Below are 19720 nucleotides of genomic sequence, written 5' to 3'. Positions count from 1 at the left end.
GATTTGGCATTTTGTATTAATCTCTTTTACAACATTTTGTTCAGAGCCAGAGAGCTTCAGTGAGGATGTGTTGTGCATCTTGAAATGATTCTGTTACCTTAAGCAGCTTCTTGGAAGCAGGAAAAATACCTCTTGTCCCTGCTTTTGAAAAATAATTTGAATATTCCTATATTCAATTTTTTTTTCTGTTTATTTGCTTGGTGACATGTCACGAGTTACAAAAACATTTTAGTTAAAGAGACATGTTATTTCATAAGATAAACAACTTCCTCTTATTTCTTACCCACAAAGACATTTTTTGCTTCTTCAGAGGAGATGCTAGTGCTATGATACAGCCCTTTCATAGCTTAGATCTGAACACAGTCTAGGTGTCTATATCATGAGAATAGTTTTTAGTTTTTCATGCATATGGTGTTTGTCCTGGTTTGAGCTGGGACAGTTATTTTTCTTCCTGTTAGCTGGTACAGTGCACTGGTTTTGGATTTAGGATGAGAATAATGTTGATTACACACTGATGGTTTAGGTGTTGCTGAATAGGACTTGTATTTAAATCAAGGACTTCCCAGCTTACACAATCCCACCAGCGAGTAGGCCAGGGCCACAAAAAATTGAGAGGGACACATCCAGGACAGCTGATCCCAACTGCCCAAGGGACATTCCATGCCTGTGGCATCATGCTCAGTATATAAACTAGGGGGAAAGCTGCCTGGGAGATGCTGCTGGGCGTTGGTTGGTGGGTGGTGAGCAATTGCATTGTGCATCACTTGTTTTCATAGAATAGTTAGGGTTGAAAAGGAACTTAAGATCATCTAGTTCCACCTCCCCTGCTATGGGCAGGGACACCTCACATTAAACCGTGTCACCCAAGGCTCTATCCAACCTGGCCTTAAACACTGCCGGAGATGGAGCATTCACAGCTTCCTTGAGGAACCCATTCCAGTGCCTCACCACTCTCACAGTAAAGAATTTCTTCCTTATATCTAACCTGAATGTCCCCTGTTTAACTCGTTACCCCTTGTTCTATCACTACATTCCCTAATGAAGAGTCCCTTCCCTGCATCCTTATAGGCCCCCTTCAGATACTGAAAGACTGCCGTGAGGTCTTGTCATGGTTTAAGCCCAGCTGTAAATCAGAACCACGCAGTCTCTCTCTCACTCCCTCTCCTCCCCCTTCTGCTCCCGGAGGGATGGGGAGAAGAATCGAAAAAGTGTAACTCCCACAGGTTGAGATAAGAACATTCCAGTAACTAAGGTATAACACAAACCAGTACTGCTACCACCAATAAGAATAATGATAAGGGAAATAACAAGGGAAGAGAATACAACCGCTCACCACTTGCCGACCGATACCCAGCCCGACCCAAGCAGTGATCTAACCCTTCCATGTAACTGCCCCCAGTTTATATACTGGACATGACATGCTGTGATATGGAATACCTCTTTGGGTAGTTTGGGTCAGGTGTCCTGTCTCTGCTTCCTCCCAACTTCCCCTCCTCCCTGGCAGAGCATGAGGCTCAGAAAGTCATTGGTCAGACTAAACATTACTGAACAGTAACTAAAAACACCGGTGTTATCAGTGCTGCTCCCAGGCCGAAAGTCAAAACCACAGCACTGCACCGCTACTAAGAAGAAGAAAAGTGACTGCTGCTGCTGAACCCAGGACAGGTCTCCACGCAGCCTTCTCTTCTCCAGGCTGAACAGCCCCAACTTTCTCAGCCTCTCTTCATACGGGAGGTGCTCCACTCCTCTCACCATCCTTGTGGCCCTTCTCTGGACTTGTTCCAACAGTTCCATGTCCTTTTTATGTTGAGGACACCAGAACTGCACACAATACTCCAGGTGAGGTCTCAGGAGGGCAGAGTAGAGGGGCAGGATCACCTCCTTTGACCTGCTGGTCACGCTCCTTTTGATGCAGCCCAGGGTACGGTTGGCTTTCTGGGCTGCAAGCGCACACTGAAGCCAGCTCATGTTCATTTTCTCATTAACCAACACCCCTAAGTCCTTCTCTGCAGGGCTGCTCTGAATCTCTTCTCTGCCCAACCTGTAGCTGTGCCTGGAATTGTGCTGGGATTGTTTTGTATATTATTTATTATTATCATCATCATTATTATTTTGCCTTCCTTTTCTGCCCTGTTAAACTGTCTTTATGTCAACCCATGAATTCTACTTTTTTTTTCTTTTCCCAGTGCTCTCCACCATCCCACTATGGAGGGAGAGAGTGAGCACACCTGTGTGGTGCTTCGTTGTTGACTGTGGTTAAACCATGACAGTCCTTTTGGCACCCAGCATGGGGCATGAAGGGTTGAGATATTGACAGATCTGAGCAGTGTGTGTCAAAAGAAGTTTTGTTCTAAGCATTCATTGGATTAGCTTAACAGTCTCTGGTCACAGTGTTGATTTACATGCTCTCAGAGGATGTTGTGCTTGTTCTCAGGATTGCGTTGCATAACACCTTACTTGATGTGTGTGTTCTCTCTGGCGCTGCTTATCACCTGTGGGGGCTGGGTTAAAGTTACCACTTTGCTGTACTGTGTAACACTGGTTTAAGATACAATAAAATTGCTGGTTGTGAGACTGATCCGGTGTTTGTCCTCAGCATTGCCATCACCTCTGTACTTTGGGAACCAGCTCTTGGAAATTAGTTACAGTGTTCTTTAGGCCATTATAGTTAACATACACGAGAAACTACCCCTTTTCAAATTCTTTCCTTGCTCACTTTACAGAAGTCCCAGAAGAATTTTTTTGTATCTTTTCACAGAAGCAGTTGTGTGGTGCGGTTTTTTGTCTTCTGTTAAAGTATAGGAAAAGAAGTCCTCTAAGGCCTCTTCCTCTGCAACAAAGATCAGAACTTGAAGATACCTTGCGTAACTTTTTAATGAAAGTTTTGGAAGTCAGCTTTTATAAAAAACAATCTTACTTGTAGTAATTTGTATTAGCAGCCAGAAATCTTACTTTGACAAGCATAAGATGCATCTAATTTGACTTGCAGAGTAGACCTTAAACTGTTTTTAGTGTATGTATACATGCTTCAGTAAGCCTAATTATCTGTCGCAGAAACTTTGTGGACATGATTGGAAATTAACCAAGCTCCTTCAACTCCCCTAGCATAAGGAAAGTGGGGGAGATGTCACCTGTAGGTTCTTGGTCCTTCTCCAGGACACAGCAGAAGTCCCAGCAGCGAGGCTGATCCACTGCTGTGCTCCAGATGAATAGCATCTCTTAACACGCTGTCCTCTGCTTGATGTGAGAACATACTGCTTATTATTCTGGTACATTCATCCTCTTGATAGGAGACTTCTTAGGGAACAGTTGCTACTTTTCATGGCATGAATTAACTTGTTGGTGAGGAGAAATGCTTACAGTTTTAGGGATTTTGAGGCGGCATCTTCCATTTTAGAAAACAGATAGAAGTTACTCACATATCACCATTTCAGGTTTTGGTACTTACATTCCTCTTCTCTTTGCTTACAATCGTTACCATGTCCTGATTATTACTGTAATTAGGATTATATTTTCCTTCTGATTCTAAGCAAAGACACTATTAATGGCAGAGAGTGGATACATATAATTTTATAGTATTCCGGTTTATCTTCAGGAGAAGCAGAAAGCCAACTGCAGAGTTTAATTCTGTCTAAAAGTAATTTCACTATATCATGTCATAGAATAAAATATACTCTGCTAAAAGACATTGATCCCTATTGCATTAACCTGTTTTTATTGCAACATGGAAATATCTTTGTCTGGTTTTCTTTGGAGAATAATTGCAGAGCTACAGAGAAATTTCTACAGTTGCTTGAAAAGCTTCAGATGGAATAAAACTTACCCTGTTGTTATAGATACATGGCATTTATAAGTTGATGTATTTGAAATATGTTTGTATTTCTGTATTTCGTACTTTTGGAGAGAGTTTGAAGATAAATCTGCTCTGTCAGAAATTAACTTCCTATTTGTCTGAAAGAAAAAGAAGTGGGGAAATGCATACATTTTTGGGTTTTTTGTTTGGCTTGAAGACATAAAGCTTCAAAGATATTCTGTTAATCTACTTCTTATGTGTACCCAAATAACAGTAAATCAGAATCACACCGGGGGAGGAGTTAAATTATGGTTTCAGAGGCTGCTTTAAATCCATGTTTTTTCTATGATTGGATTTCAAACTTTAGTATTTTTTCAGTGTAGCTCCTAATTTGTCGTTTTCTAGTTTCATAATCGAACAATCAAAGTGAAGTATGTCTTGTGTCATCCTTCTGCATGAGTAATCACCAGTGGTATAAAGTTCCATCAACAACACACACTAGACCTGTGCCATTTGAGCACAAAAAGTAATTTGTAAGAATACTACATTGTCATCCTCTCTCATGGAGCTGACGCAGGGTAAAATGACATATTACCACTCTGTCTTTCAGCTGATTATTAACATGGGAGAAGCGATCAGGCAGGGAAATTCATTATAATCGAAGTTTTGGAGATGGATGTGTTTTTAGTGGCGTAGTTCTCAGTCTTTGTTTTTCCCTGTATTTCAGCCTGATTTTCCTTTCTTTTTTTTTTTTTTTTTCCTGTATCTCCTTCAACTCATACTCGCAGTCTCATCATTTATTCTGCACCACAGAAGGTGAAATTGTGTGGAAGATTTGAAAGATGCTCAGTGTTTATCTGCAGTCTCAGAACAGGCTAACAGCTTTGCTTCAAGTTGGATAGTAGAATTTGGAACAGTTGAAGTAAAGCTGGGCCCTGCACATTACAAGTATTTAATATCCTTGCCTATAGGTAGAACTGTTGAGTGAGCTGGACAAGAATTTCTGCAAATCTGACCCTTAACTCCTATACAGGAGTTTATACTCCTATGAAATTCTTGCTATGAATATCTAATATAATTCCTTTTGAAGTCATTTAAGACTTAGTGAGTGCTTGCTATTTATTATTACTTTTTGACATAGTCTGATAAAAAGGGCTATAGAAATTCATACATATCAGGATGAGCACTCTTTGGGATCTAGATAAATAGTAGTTTCAAGAAAGAGATGTCAAAGAAGGAGAAGTAATAAGATGGTAAAATGACATAATTGTGACCTGGCCTTAGTATTCTGCTTTGAATTTCAGTTTTATATCAAAAACTGTGTTATGTGCACTGTATCAGTTTGAAGTCAATAGCCACAACAGTAAAAAGTGGATTTGTGATTTTTTTTTTTTATTTTTTTTTTTTTGCCCCCTTTCTTTTTGTTTGATGCTGTCTCAGTACAGACAGAAGGCTCTGAGCCTCTTCTCAAATATAGAAGTGAGAATCCTTAAAACTCAATGTATTGTAACTGGATACAGCTATTTCCATGCAGACAGACTTATACTTCTGATGAGAAACTTTTTTGTCTACCTGTCATATGTTTTTTTCTTGAGTGAATTATTTAGACTTGTTTTAATTAAATTGTGTTTCTGTTTTTATTTTTGTCCCCTAAATCTAAGCATCAGCATCCATCTGATGGAAAACCTGAATTGTTCTTTGTAGTCTAGGAAATGGAAAATATCATAAACTGCATAAAATCATCAAAGACTTCATTAAAAATTGATGGTTGGGTAATCAATAGTTTCTTAATTATTTAGCAACCTCCTACTAAAGGACTGAATCAAATTGAGGTTGCGTAGTTCAGAAAACTGATTTGAAATCCATAGAAATATGAATATAGCATCAGCTTAGGGGTTTTATATATAACTATGGCATTGCTTACAACAGCAGTTTTTTTTTTGTGCGCATGAATATATATAATATGCATATATTTTGTGTGTGTGTGTATATATATGTAGTATGATAAGGACCATCAAACACATTTGTATGTTTTTCTGAATACTCTTCATTCTTAAATAACTTCCTAGAGCTTGAACCACTCCTCTGGCATAGTTTTGTCCTGCCCATGTTCTCTCTTCTTTCTAACCAGTTGGGGGTTTCTTGTGTGTGCTGCATCTGTGGCACCTATGTATTTCTACCCTAAAGAAGAGTAAAAGTTGTCTCAATTCACTCTCTTGTAACACATTTTAGTTATGTGTCTTCTGTATAAGCACTTTTGGTTAACTGAATGGGCTCAGGTAGATAATTGAATTTTAAGACATCTGATCTGTCAGATTTGTTTAAAATTCCATTGGTTAGAATCCCTTTTATTTCCTTCAAATATAAACTAAGGTGCTTAATGTTGTTAGGCGGAGCTATGTTAGTAGCTGGCATGCCTATCTGTGTTTTCCAAAGAAGAGTGAGACAGAGACAGGCACTAAAATATGACAATCAAAGGGATTAACTTAATTTCTTCTCCTATGGTTTTCATTTAGGATTGGTGTGTGGAAAACTTGTACCTTGAACGTTGTTGCTGAAGTGTTGGCATTTTCTTACAGCTATCAAGTCTGTTTCTAAAGCTGAATTCTTATTTGCTCAACATTAAATACATTGGCAAATAGTAAAATGATGCCTACTTTTATACTGACCATTCTAAATTTCCTTGTCTAATATCCCACCCTAATATTTTATTCAACTGTTGATTTACATAGACTGTATAATTTCTCAGCCTTTCAATGTACCATAGTGTATAGAAAATCTGAATTAATCATATTTCTGACTATGAAATAATTTGTTTCTCCAATGTGTTTATGTGATCTCTTATGTGGAACTCTGCTGTTCATGTATTATTTAAGGTGTAAGATTTTTTTATCATCTTCATGACGCAGATAAAGCTTGTTATGACAGTTTGTATGTTTGTTTCTATTGAAACTGGCTTTTATCTACATTGAGAAAACAGTTGTATTTTTTATTCTGTTATTTTTATCAACAGAGAAAATGAGGTGCTAAAAGTGCAACTTAAGAAATATGTAGGAGCTGTTCAGATGCTCAGAAGAGAAGGTCAAACAGTGGAAGGTAAGGATAAAATGAAGCAGAAAAGAAAAGAATCCATGCACAAGGTTTGTTTTTTCTGTATGCTACTCTTGAGACTATGTTTATTGGAGGCATAGAAGTAGTAACCAAATGATGGAAATGACTCCTTGATGTGTATGAAAACTGACAACGAAAGACTAACCAGTGGACAGGCGTGTCTCTGGTTTTCCTGATCCATCCTGGAATGGATCTCTGTAGATAACCAACCACCCTGTCCTATGCAAGGCCTCGTCCATAACTAACACTTCAACCATGCAAACGAATCCTAGTGTATCTGGGGACATGCAATTTCACGCTTTCATGTGCTGCTTAGTATGACATCAGCCTTCCTCCTGTTGGAAAACAGCACCATCTGAAGAGATGAGGGTTCTGTTCCCATGAGAACTGTCCCTGACGCATCTCTGACTGGGATATTTGCTGGTCTGTGAGCAGTTTTGTAATGCAGATTGAGATCAAACAATAAGAATATTATGTGCTAGCACACTATTAAATTACTGCTGAGTAGAAACAGTCAAGAAGTCTTCCTTTTCCTTAGTGAGTCTTTGCCAAAACAAATGAAATCATTTACATGGAAGTAGGATTAGCAAGAGATAGTTACAAACCCTATTCATCTCTTCAGGCTATGGTAGAGTAGTATCTGTCAGTAGTGAAATTACATTTAATATCTTTTGAGAAAATACTGATGTAGCTTTTTGTAATTTTTACAGAGCATTTTCTGGTAGATGAGGTGGTCTTAGCTTTTTCAAGGAAGTTTCTTATTTAAAAAAGCAATCTGTGACTTAATGTGATATTAGAACGTAAGAATAATTTGAGGAGAGAAAAACTAGTATCTATATTATTCTGTTACTGTTGTTCTGGGGATAAGTATTTGCAGACTGTTTCAAGTAGACTTAACAGACCAGGCATTTCTCTTTGTTTGCTATGTTGCTCTGATTCTAATTAGCAGATTTTATATCTGAAAGATGAACAGTTATCAGTGTCACTGCTTTTCTTCAGTGGTCAGTGTGATAGAAGTGTCTATGACCGGGTGAATTGGAGTCTCAATTCTGAATCATCTTCTGGTGGGACCTGTATTTCTGCTGCCTGTAGAAGGTGTTTTGAGAGACGAGGTGGCTTTTCAGAAACTGGCACCATCTGTCTTTTTGTTCTTTTTCTCCTAATTATTAATATTATGGTTGTATAAGTGGCTGTATGAATGAATACTGCATTAGTTCTGCTCTTAAGAGCTAGTCACTGTACTTATTTGTAGTTTAAAAACTTCATTCATCCTTAAAAGGCTTTTTGTTAGTGAGAACACATGTATTTACTTCCGACTTCGCTGGAGTGTAGTGATTCAGATTAAGAATTATTCACGAAAATCATCGCTTAAGCTTCTTATAATAGCAGAAATTATCCTTCATTACATACTGACAGTTTGCATGATGAGTGTAATTATAGGGAAAGAAAAAAATATTCCTAGGCTGGCTATATTCTGCCATGTTAAAATTATGCAAATCAGTGAGTGATAAGAATAGAAGCAGAGTAGGATGGTCAGATTTTACAGATGAAAAAGGGGGATGAAACAGTACCAACATTTCTAAAAATGAATACATGTATGCTTTATGCTCAAAAGCTATTGAATCAATCCACAGTGATTTTCTGTAATATTTATCATTAGTGACCAGAATAAATTGCAGCTGCATGCACTATTTGTAATAATTTTTCTTATATCCTAACTTCACACTTTGTATTTTTAGAAAACTATTTTTTTCCCCTTAGCTGACATTGGAGATTTATCTGAATTTTTAGTAGTACTTGGGCCTCTGACTCAAAAAAGTACTTAAGCACATGAACAATTCCTGAGAGCTGATGTATTTAGATGCACTTCAAGAAGGGAGAGTGAAACAAAAGAAAGTATTTTCTTTTACCAAATTTATAGGCACTATTGCACCCATGATTTACATAGATCATTTTCAGTATCTCTTCATAGGCATTCATATTTTTCAGATGCGAGCCTTCACAAGTAAGAATATTTGTATTATTAGAAAGAGCTATTTGTATTTTTTTAGTACCTCTATCATAAGTCAAATTATTGATTTCCAATTGTTGTTTAACTTAAAGTACCTCTATCATAAGTCAAATTATTGATTTCCAATTGTTGTTTAACTTAAAGTGACAGTAACAACTTCTCTGAAGTAATTTGGTTTGTAATTAGCTGAAATACTTAAAAGGAAAATGGAGTGTTTTTACAAGACCTGTTTTATTACTGTGTTCTGAGGTTGTGATGATTTTGGGAAGGAAATAGGATGAAGAAGCTACTGTTTTCTCTACTTTTGTCAATTTAACTTAAAATTCTTGTTTGTTTCCTATATATTATTTTACACATTTCTAGGGTAAGGTCCTTGTAACTAGCCTTACATGTCAGAGTTCTGATCTGTTTGAATTTGGAAAACTCCCATTGTCCCCTTTTGCTGGAATGTTAGGAGATAGTCTTCTATGTTAGGAGGCATAAACTGTTGCATACAACTAATTTCACTGCTCCCCTGTTATGAGGAGGAATTTCAGTGATGATTAATCTTCTGCCAAATAGTATCAAACCAGAAGTTTTAAATTATTGTATGTGGATTTTAGAATGCTATTTTATTAGACTTTCTGTGGAACTATTTTGGAAGAGCCCAAGTAAATTAAGCTTCTGCTGTTGTTTTTGTGACTATAGAGAAGAATCTCCATTTGCTGCAATAATCGGATCAGATGCTATTTAATGTGGCTTTTAAAGTTTCCTAAAATAATACATGAAATGCAGCATTATACTTTGCCTTGCATTGACTTAAAAAAGCAAATGTGATTATAAATATATTGCTCAAGAGTCAGAACTGTTGAGTTCAGAGTATCAGACCAGCTTTCAAATGAGTGATCACTGCCATAGACTAAGCAGTTTGATATTGTATTTAAATATTAAATGAGCATCCTGCATTCCCACCCATCAGCAGGAGTTGGATGTGGACCATTTTCCAAACCTGCTTAGATATAATAAAATTACACATATGAAAACGCTGATCTTAGAAGTTTCTAGCTAACAAGTAAGATTTACAGGAAATAGGTTTTAAAATAGCTTTCAAAATTCACTTAATAAAATAATAATATATATATTATATATATAGAGAGAGTATATATACTTCTTGAAGCAATAATCAGTTTCTAGGCTCAAGAGCGGTCAGCTGAATTATGAAGTCTTGTATCTACCTTATTGTGGCAGTATATATAGTTTAGCTATTCAGAAATGATGAAGGCATTTGATAAACCTCTCTTATTAGTGCTTGCTTACTTTGTAAGTGCTAACTTTTTTTTGTAGAAATTCATGATCTGTGAGAAGAAGTTGAATTGGACTTGATGTAACTTGGAGAAGAGGGGGGGAATGCTTAGAATTGGCATTAAAGTGATCATGAAATACATAAATGATAGCCAGGAACAGGAATAGGATAAACGAATTTCCATTTTACTGTAGGTAAAAAGAGGAGTAATGGGCTTAGATGGGCAGGTGAAGGAATTTTGATTAGCTATCAAGAAAACTTTTCTGAGAATACTTAAATTTAAATAGATTGTGCAGGGAAGCGTGAAATCTCCATTATTGGAGGTTTCTAGGAATAAATCAGACTATTAACTGTCAGGAATGAAATAACTGCAGCTGATTCTGCTTCATGTAAAACCATTAAATTCCCAGCCCTGTTGTCTGTAATTTCTGTGATGTGTAAATAATTGTTACATGTAATATGAAATGATATTTCAGAAGAAAAGTAGAAAAAAGACAAAAGAGACGCTTAGGCTTAGTTTTGCAAGGCTTTGGGTAGGAATTGTGGTTACTATCTGCATTTATTAAATAGCTGTAGTCATAGAACAGCCAAATGCTTTTAGTTTGATTATTTTTTTTCACTGTTGAGAGTACCTGTCTAAATGTTGCTCACAAGAAAGCTCCCTGCAGCATTTATTTTTTAGTACTTGTAATGCTGTTTAATATTACATCCGATTTTAATACTTCTAGCAACTGGTTTTTAGAACTATTACTTGTAGACAAGTTGTCCTAGATGTTTATGTAATTTAACATGGTATCTCTTTGTTTTAGTTCCGCCCGGCATTTGGAGTACTGATGGTGAATTTCCTATGCCAGAGCATAAGCAAGTAGAAAACAATGAGGAACTAGCCAGCTCTTATGAAAGAAAATTGATAGAGGTAAAGTTTGTACTGCACAAATTCTGTGAAATCATAATTGTAACATGACATTTGAAGCTGTAGTTTCTTTGCTTAGTTGTTGGTTCCCTTCCTCCCCCATTAGTGTAAAAGAAAAACTTTTTTTTTTCTTTAATTATTTTTTGAGAAAAAAGAAAGAGGAAGATTTCATTTTCAGGCTTCTGTGGTTAAAATACAAACGTGTTAATTCAACTTCAAAGAAGATTTAAAGCAATTCAAATAGTTAAAAATATTTTTCCTAACAAGAGTACACATTATACTTCAATATTAAAATGAGGGTTTTAATAAATAGATTCCTTAAGGTTATAACTGGTGGTGGTGAAGTTCTGAAAGCAGGTTTGAGGTATTGTTACAGTACGTAATTACAGGCATTGCTGTTGTGTCAGTTGCGCTTTAAAATGAGGACATTCTGAAATCTGTAGCTTTTTCTGTGCTTTCATAGTGCTTTTTGATCGCCAAACTGTGTTTCATTTTTGTATTGCTTTACCATATAGCGTATTGAATGCTGCAGTATGGAAATGGTGATGGAAGCTACTAGTTCTGTGGATATGACCATGTTAGAAAAAGTTCCTAAAGCAAGATTCACTTCTAAGACTTAATATAAAATTCATTAAAGAAAAAAAGGAAGAAAGATTAGGGTTTCAACCTAAATTTAAATACAGATGATTTTCCAGACAAAAGTAATGAAATTTAATATCTAATACCCATATCTCCTATTAAATATTAAATGAACATTTTTATAAAAAAGTAAAACAATTCTCTTTCTTTTGCCCAAAATACTTTGAAATGGGTTACTCATAGTAACTGATTAACATGAAGATAACTAAAAATGCAGGTCATGCATAAAATTGATTAATACAGTTCTAAAACATTCATACTTGGTTATCATTTTCTCATAGGACCATGTGAAACTAATTCTCTCCCTAATGCATACCTTTGGTTGGGTTCTTCTGACTCCTTTCCTCTGTTCTGTACCTGTCAAAAGACTATCTTAATTAAGACCGCAGGTAAAATATCTTTCAGCTTTAAAAGCATCCTCCTTAGTTCTTTTAAGTGTGTTCTGCATGTTCAGGAGTTTGTTGCTAACAATTCTGAGTTTGGGGCAGACAGTGTTAGCAGCAGCTCTGATGGCACAGCAGGGGATATAGCCACTGTAAAACCTGGTTGCAAATCATACCCAGAGGAGGAAGTTTGCATCTTAGTCTCACTAACTACAGTGTAACAGTGTCTTCACATACTTGAAATGGGATGTAACCTCTGTAACAATCCAGGTGTATTTGTCATTACTCCTTTTCTCTGCACAAACAAAAGGTGTGAAGTCTTACTTTCAAAAGGATAGCCTGTGTTGTGTTCCAAGTTGAGGACTAGGATAGAAACCACTCTTGAATGTTGTTCTGGCAGTTTCATTCAGCTAGAATTGGGTCTGAAAAATGTTCTAACTTCAGCAGTTTTGGTAACTGTTATTTTGTTCCCAGTAGACTATTTTAACGGAGGACAAAGATTCCCTTAAATTTCTTGGTAGCTGATCAGGACATAGAAGTCTCCTCACAGAGAAACAACTAGCTGTCAAGAGATTAAAAGGAATGGTTCTGCTGAGTAATTAGAGATTTTGGGTGTCTGTTTTTCCATAAAAAAATTATTCTTAATATATTGAAGGAATTTTCAGGTTTTTAACATATTTGTAAAAATAGTTTGTATTTTTTGAAGTTCTTTACTCACAATCAGTAAATCAGTTGATTTTAACCAAGTAGATAAAGAAAAGTTAAAAATTATGAAGGAGTAAAAGAAACTTCAAAAACTTTTCACTGAACGTTATGCTAAAAACAGTAGTGGAAAATTTTTTGTAATAAATCTGCATAAACTTTGTTGTATTTTCTTAGAAATAGTGGTGAAACATATATGTAGTCACCACAGTTTCTTTTAAGGACCCAATTTTGGGGGGTTTGGGATACCTCTAGCAATTCCCATATGTTTTCCAATGTCATATGCTGTGGGACTAGAGTGCTGTTTTATTTTAGAAGAGAAATCAGTTTGATTTATACAACTCTCAAGCCGTGAATAATGAATTGTGTTTAAAAACATCATGGCTGTAGACCAGTAATGAAGTAGTAAACATCTCATTAAAGAGACCATCAACTTTCTTTGCAGTTTCAGCCTTTGGTAATTTTGTACTCTCTTTATATGAGTAATTTTAGTGGTGGACTTTAACCAGCATTTCCTCAAAGTTAAATTGTAGGTTATGTTCATGATGTACTAAATAGTATTATGGGAGAGCTCTGTTAAAGGCTCAATAAATTACATTGAATTTCTGTTTTCCGGGCATAGACTATTCCTGTCAGACTACTGAATGAGTAGCCTGGCTCCTCTGCTACAGTAGCAGGCTTTTGATGTACTGCAACTTGTATCACAGTATATTAATCCCTTATTGAATGCCCTGTCCCTGGCAGCATTCAAGGCCGGGTTGGATGGGGCTTGGAGCAACCTGGTCTAGTGGCAGGTGTCCCTGCCTGTGGCAGGGGATTGGAAGTGGGTGAGCTTAAGGTTGTTTCTGACTCAAACCAGTCTGTGATTCTGTGATTATATGATTCTGTTCCTCTGTGGAAACACTCATTCTTGCAGGAATGTTGGAGTGAAACTGGACAGTTAAATAATCATTTCTAACTCTCCAAGGTTTTTCTTGTAGCAACAAGAAACATCTCTACATAAATTAACTAGGAATTGCTCAGGTTTTAAGGTAAAGTTCCATAGAAGCCTAGTTTGCCTTTTAATGAATTTGAAAAGACCCGTGTACCTTTCCCTAAATCTCACAAACATAACTCATGTGGTATGTGTACTGCTGTATTTTTATGCCTGACAAATCAATTTCTGAGCAGTTGGTATGTGAGGCTGGGGAACTTTTTCTGTTGTGGGAGGTGCATTTGTTGATAATGTAAGCTCAAGATGTGAATCACTTTGTTCTGTGAAAGGTGATTTTGGCTGTTAAGCCAAGCTTTCACCATTCTGAAGTTTCATGTGTATTTTCTTGCCTTGTGTTCTCGCCGAACAAGGAATTAATCGGCCAGTTGCATCTCAAGGCCTCAAAAGTATGTTACTGACTATTTTTACTCAAACTGCCTTCTAGATTTTGAACTTTAATCTCAGTTTTATTTCAAAGTGCTGAAATGACTTTAATCTGCGGTGAGGGATTTTTTGTTTGAGTCAGCAAAAAAAAGACAAGAAAAAATTCTAGCATGTATCACTTTTAGTTGGATAAGTGGCTTTTAAACACTTTTAAATATCTGACCTTTCAATCAGTCATTTTTTTAAGGGTTAATTTTGCTCAGATTAATTTTGTACTAAGAATATTTTTATATTTGTATGCTACCAGATAATTAAAGAAAGCTTCTAAATATTGGAGGATTTTCAAATGTGAGAATTTGTCTTTGCTTATGAAGCAGTACATGGGTTTTGTTTTCTTGTTACACAATCTCAAAATCTTAAATTACTAGAAGCATTGCCAGAAGGTCTCTGCATCTTTGTAGAATTGTCTCTCAGTTCAGAGTAACAGGTAACAATAAAGTGTAGTGAATTTCTTTACTATGCCTTGAATTAAGATCTTGAAGTGAGGAATCTTGGTGATACAGCAGTTTTGGTAACGTCTGCATACCATGCATGATCTTCTGATCACTGCTGAAGATTTCTGTACTCTAGGTGCATCATACACAGAGGTACATATAAAGGATGGCAACAGCCAATGGATGTGTTCCTTAACCATGTTAAATTATCATGATTTAAAGGAAAAAGGAAGGTTAGAAGCTTAGGAACAGAGGCATAAGTGACAGCAAATTAATATCTATGGAATAGTGAAACCACAGATCGATGTGACTTCAAGCAGCCTGCTTGAAGGACTGCTGAGGCCCAGAAATGTGTCTGATGTGGTGGGAAGTCTTTTTTATTATTGTAGTCTCAACGTGGCGTATGGGGGATTACAGAGAGAAAACTGTGATGAGGAAGAAAAATTTCTATTATGCTTTTATGGTTCCACAGTCACTAATAAATGCTGGATCTGTTGCTGTCAAGTCAACTGAGCTCACCAGTTGTTTTGGATTAGGCTTGGAACCATGGTTGCATTTGTGTACCTAAAACTTACAGTATAGAACTTGTGCCATTGTGGTTGGACAAATGCGAGTTATGGGAGGACAGTTGTCGTGGTTTAAGCCCAGCCGGCAGCCCAGAACCACGCAGCTGCTCGCTCACTCCCCACCATTGCCCGGGAGACATCCCCTCTTCCTCTCCTCCACTCCCAAAGGGATGGGGAGGAGAGTCAAAAGAATGTAACTCCCACAGGCTGAGATAAGAACAGTCCAGTAACTAAGGTATAACACAAATCACTGCTTCTACCACCAATAATAATAATGATAAAGGAAATAACAAGGGGAGAGAATACAACTGCTCACCACCTGCCGACTGATACCGAGCCCGACCCAAGCAGTGATCTAGCCCTTCCGTGTAACTGCCCTCAGTTTATATACTGGGCATGACGTGCTGTGATACGGAATACCCCTTTGGGTAGTTTGGGTCAGGTGTCCTGTCTCTGCTTCCTCCCAACTTCCCCTCCTCCCTGGCAGAGCATGAGACTCAGAAAGTCCTTGGTCAGACTAAACATTACTGAACAATAACTAAAACTTTCTGTGTTATCAGTGTTGTTCTCAGGCTGAAAGTCAAAACCACAGCACTGCACCAGCTACTAAGAAGGAGAAAAATGACTGCTACTGCTGAACCCAGGATAACAGTTAATACCTGGTCTATTGTCAAGCCTGCTAGGTACAAATCGGTCTGTCAGTATTTGCTTGAAAATCAAAAAAAATCATCAGCAATTTACATTAGGTAATGTTTTATGGCATGTGAAATGACTTTTTTTTGAGTCCATGTCTTTTAGTATCTGATAATATCAATTTAGTTCCAAGTCTTGTTTTCTTGGAGGCAGGCTATGAAATGCTTATCAGATGTAGTCTCCTGATTGTAACTGCGTCTGTATTGAATTGCTTATATCAGATTATCCTTGAGGATACTGCTTGTACATTCCAAGTATTTTGTGTTAGCTCATGAAGATTATCCTAGTAAAGGGATAATGAGTTGCAGGTCAGAAGAGCAGTCTCAGCATAGCATATGAGGTGAAACATTCCTCTGGATGTGAAATGAGAAATTAAAAGGCTCTTGGGAAAGATAATGGTGGTTTAGATCTGTTGTCTTGGCTTTGGCTTTTGCTGTAAGGATACATATAAGGATGCAGCTTCTAAAGACATGATTAACACTTAGTTTATCCCTTTTATTAAACTCATTATCCTCTATCTCTGATTTTGCTTTTGCTGACTTTCATTTTCCCTGCCAGCGCAGCTCTTCCCAGCGGAGAGCTTTTCCTGTCCAATGTGTTAGTGCTCTTTGGTATGTCAGGATTAATCTTGGTGAACACTGGTTAGTACTGTACACGGTACAGTACAAGGACTGTAATATGTACTTCAACCAGTGTGCAAAATTCCCCACGTGTTTAGAGTTGAAAGCTACAGCTTATTTTCTTCTTGCTGGTTTTGATGAATTGTGACTTCTGCTTACCTTCTATAGCTATAGTACATACAAGCCCCAGACAAGCCAAAATCCACATCACAAAATGAAAAACCAAACCCAAATCATAACAACCAAAACCCAGTCCTATTCTTGAATGGATCTTTGAGTCTGCCTAGAACCAAATAACTTGCTTGCAGATAAGAGATATCGAGAATACAAAATGAAAGTTTTGAAAAAGAAAGCAATGGCCAAGCATTTTCTGGGTGTATTAGTGAAATTGCCTGAACCGTTTGCCATTTTGAGACTTACTGGTTTTCACTTGTAGCAAAATGAAATTATTAATATTTAGTAGGATACCTGCTCCTTTTGGGAGACCTTTGGCTTTATTTCTGTTGGGGAAAAGTGTAGAAGAATGTTGATCTTTGAAAATGGCATCTTCTCAAGGGAAAAGTACACCCATCTGAGAGCAAATCGGAGCAACTTGCGCTTCTCTCTAGAGTTTCTTGGGAAATGTGTCATTTTGCATTTTGTGACATCTGGGGGAGGGAAATGCCTATACCTGACAAAAAGTCATTAATTGAGATACAGTTCGTGCAAAAACTTTTGTGAGTTTTAGCTGCAAATTATATATTTTAAAAAACTCAGTCTTCAATTAAAACACCCTGTTAAAAAAACTTACTGTGTTGCAAGTTCTTAAAAGTCTGTTTCTCTACTCTAAAAGCATGCCCTTCTAAGACAGATTGTATTGCTTAGTGAAACATCCCTAGCATGGTTTACATGAACAGCTTAGACCTCTGCTGAGCATGAAGTGGTATTAACCTGTGTCATTACCTGGAGACTGGTCATGGCTGCAGTGCTGCAGGGCAGGATAGTTGCAGTGGTAGCTGCCAGGCAGCAGGGCCAGGCTTAGATTTTCTTTGACAGCAGGTCTTTAGAGTTCTGTTAGCATGCAGTCTCAGTATTTTACTCTAGCCTCAATTCAACTTCATGCTAAGAATTTGGGCTCTTGACTAAGGCTTTGTGATAGGCCAGGACCATATCTGAACAATCATCTTGCCAAGGGAAGCTTAGCTCAGTTGTACTGTAATTGTCTGCTTTAAACATATTGTCATGGAGAAAAACAACTGTGAAGGAGATTGTAGTCCCAGTAGGGAAAATTATTGCTTAAGCTTCAGTGTGGAATGAATAAAGGAAGATGTTACATAAAATGTAACTGAAAGGATTTAATTATAAGTAGACCTCTTTATAGTTTTTAGCAGACCTTAATACAGGAAATATTAAAGGAACCTAAATTAGTATTGTTATTCACAAGTGTATCTCACCACTCCTTTTGCCTTGCTGTGATGAGAATGCGTTTTTCTTTGACAAGAAAAAGTACTGAAGTAACTTAGTTACTAATAAAAGTGATTTTCACAAATAACATAACCTGCTAATTTATCTGTCTGATAATATATAACAGTGATTTGCTGTTTTATTTGCTGTTCTCTTTTTATTTCTTAACTTTGCTAGGGAAACTTGCACATTTTTGTATTACTTCCAGTGTTTTGAGAGAGCTGTTGAATTTACATATTAATTGATTCTGCAAGTAGAAAGTTATTTCAAGAACATCCGAATTAGAGAGAGACAAAACAGTCAGGTATTACAGCAGAGAGTTGAATTTTTTTCTTGTGCTTGAGACAGGCACTGCAAAAATCCAACATAATATCAAATATGGGAACTATATTTCATTCATAAATTTGTGTATTGCTTTTGATCACCAATCACCCAACTGTTAGCACGAGGGTTTTTCTCTGTGAATTTGCAACCGGTAGCATCCTACATCTTTGTGTATGTGAAACACAGGGAGGTTCTGCCTCCCAGCCCAGGCTGTCTGTGATTAACTGTGTCCTGCCAATAAGAACCAGGATCAGAGAGGGGCTTGTGATATTTGTAAGTATTACACCAGTCGCTTTAAATTAGAATGAGTGGCTAAGCTAGTATGGAAAACAATCTATGCAGAGTTAGTGGCATTGTATTATTACTTTCTCTAGTAAAGTTGGTGGTTTTGTTTGGTGCATAGATGATTGTAATGTATGAAGCAAAAGTGCTTGCTAAGTAGGACCTACTATGTTAGTCATAATGCAGAAATTCATGTGCATTTAGATATCTTATGTTTTGGCAAAATGAGCTTACTAACAAGTGTTTGATGTCAAAGAACCTTTTATTAAGACTGATGCTGAATTAATAATTGAGATATGAATACATAGTGGATCATGAATTGATAACGTGGAAATCCTGATGTTCTGATTTTTATCAGGAGTCGGTGAAGAGTCTAATTACAAGTCTGGGAAATTAGTTTTTCTGATGGGATTAAGTGCAACAGAAATGCCTGAGAAGAAAAAACCAGAACAACCCTAAACCATTAAATTGAAGCTGATTTATTACTCTTAATAATAGTGATAATAACAGTAATAGTGATGATGATGATGATAATAATAAAAAAATGCTTTTTATTGTTGAAACTATTGTATTTGAAATGAAACTTTCATTCAATTTTATAGTATAATCTGATAGTAGTAGCTAAAAATCTTGCTGAATGCATATGTTGAGCTTCCTTTAGTCTTGCTCTCTGTTTCTGTTGGTTTCCCTGTCACATTCTCTTGATGAAGTAATGTTCCTGCTATTTAGATGTTTGCTATTTGGGAACCTTTGTCCTTTTGGAGCTCTTCCCCCTTATGCCACAGGTTTACATTTCACTTCTGTGTAAGAAAAATTCAAGAGCTCAATATCATCTTTAACCTTGATTTGAGCTTTATCATTTCTTGCTTCTCTTGGCAGGGTACCAACTTAAACATAATTTGCTTTACATAACCATTTAGAAATGGGTATGCTTTTCATCCTTGTCATTCATCCAGCCTTGTTCACTCCCATAAATACCTTGCACCATTTGATGTTTTCTTGATGCTTTAACTCAAAAATGGAGAGCAAAAACATAGCTTCACTTCGTGTTCAAAGAGGCCACACTTCAGACCGTACTAATTACACAACTTGAGCGTAACTGGGGTT

General features: G+C 36.9%; 1 protein-coding gene across 8 annotated transcripts in view; it reads left to right on the top strand.

The window, feature by feature from the left end:
- Positions 1 to 19720, top strand: part of SNX29 (sorting nexin 29) — a 121854-nt gene that overhangs the window by 29855 nt on the left and 72279 nt on the right. For 5 of the 8 annotated variants that reach the window (XR_009963459.1, XM_062611847.1, XM_062611848.1 and 2 more), the window contains exons 14-15: positions 6807 to 6889; positions 11007 to 11113. The exons of 1 other annotated variant lie outside the window; for it this stretch is intronic. Coding sequence is in view for 6 of the 7 variants with exons in the window: in XM_062611847.1 (XP_062467831.1) it covers positions 6807 to 6889; positions 11007 to 11113 (190 nt within the window). In the remaining variant the exon portion in view is untranslated. Of the gene's footprint in view, positions 1 to 2186; positions 2370 to 6806; positions 6890 to 11006; positions 11114 to 19720 lie in introns of those variants that run through there. 2 more of the 8 variants (XM_062611851.1, XM_062611852.1) reach the window with 2 other exon arrangements.

The sequence above is a fragment of the Pezoporus occidentalis genome, unplaced genomic scaffold (genome assembly GCF_034315485.1).
Source record: "Pezoporus occidentalis ecotype Australia unplaced genomic scaffold, CSIRO_AGI_Poc_V1 ctg158, whole genome shotgun sequence".
Classification (NCBI taxonomy): domain Eukaryota; kingdom Metazoa; phylum Chordata; class Aves; order Psittaciformes; family Psittacidae; genus Pezoporus; species Pezoporus occidentalis.
This window is presented reverse-complemented; position numbering and strand designations above follow the sequence as displayed.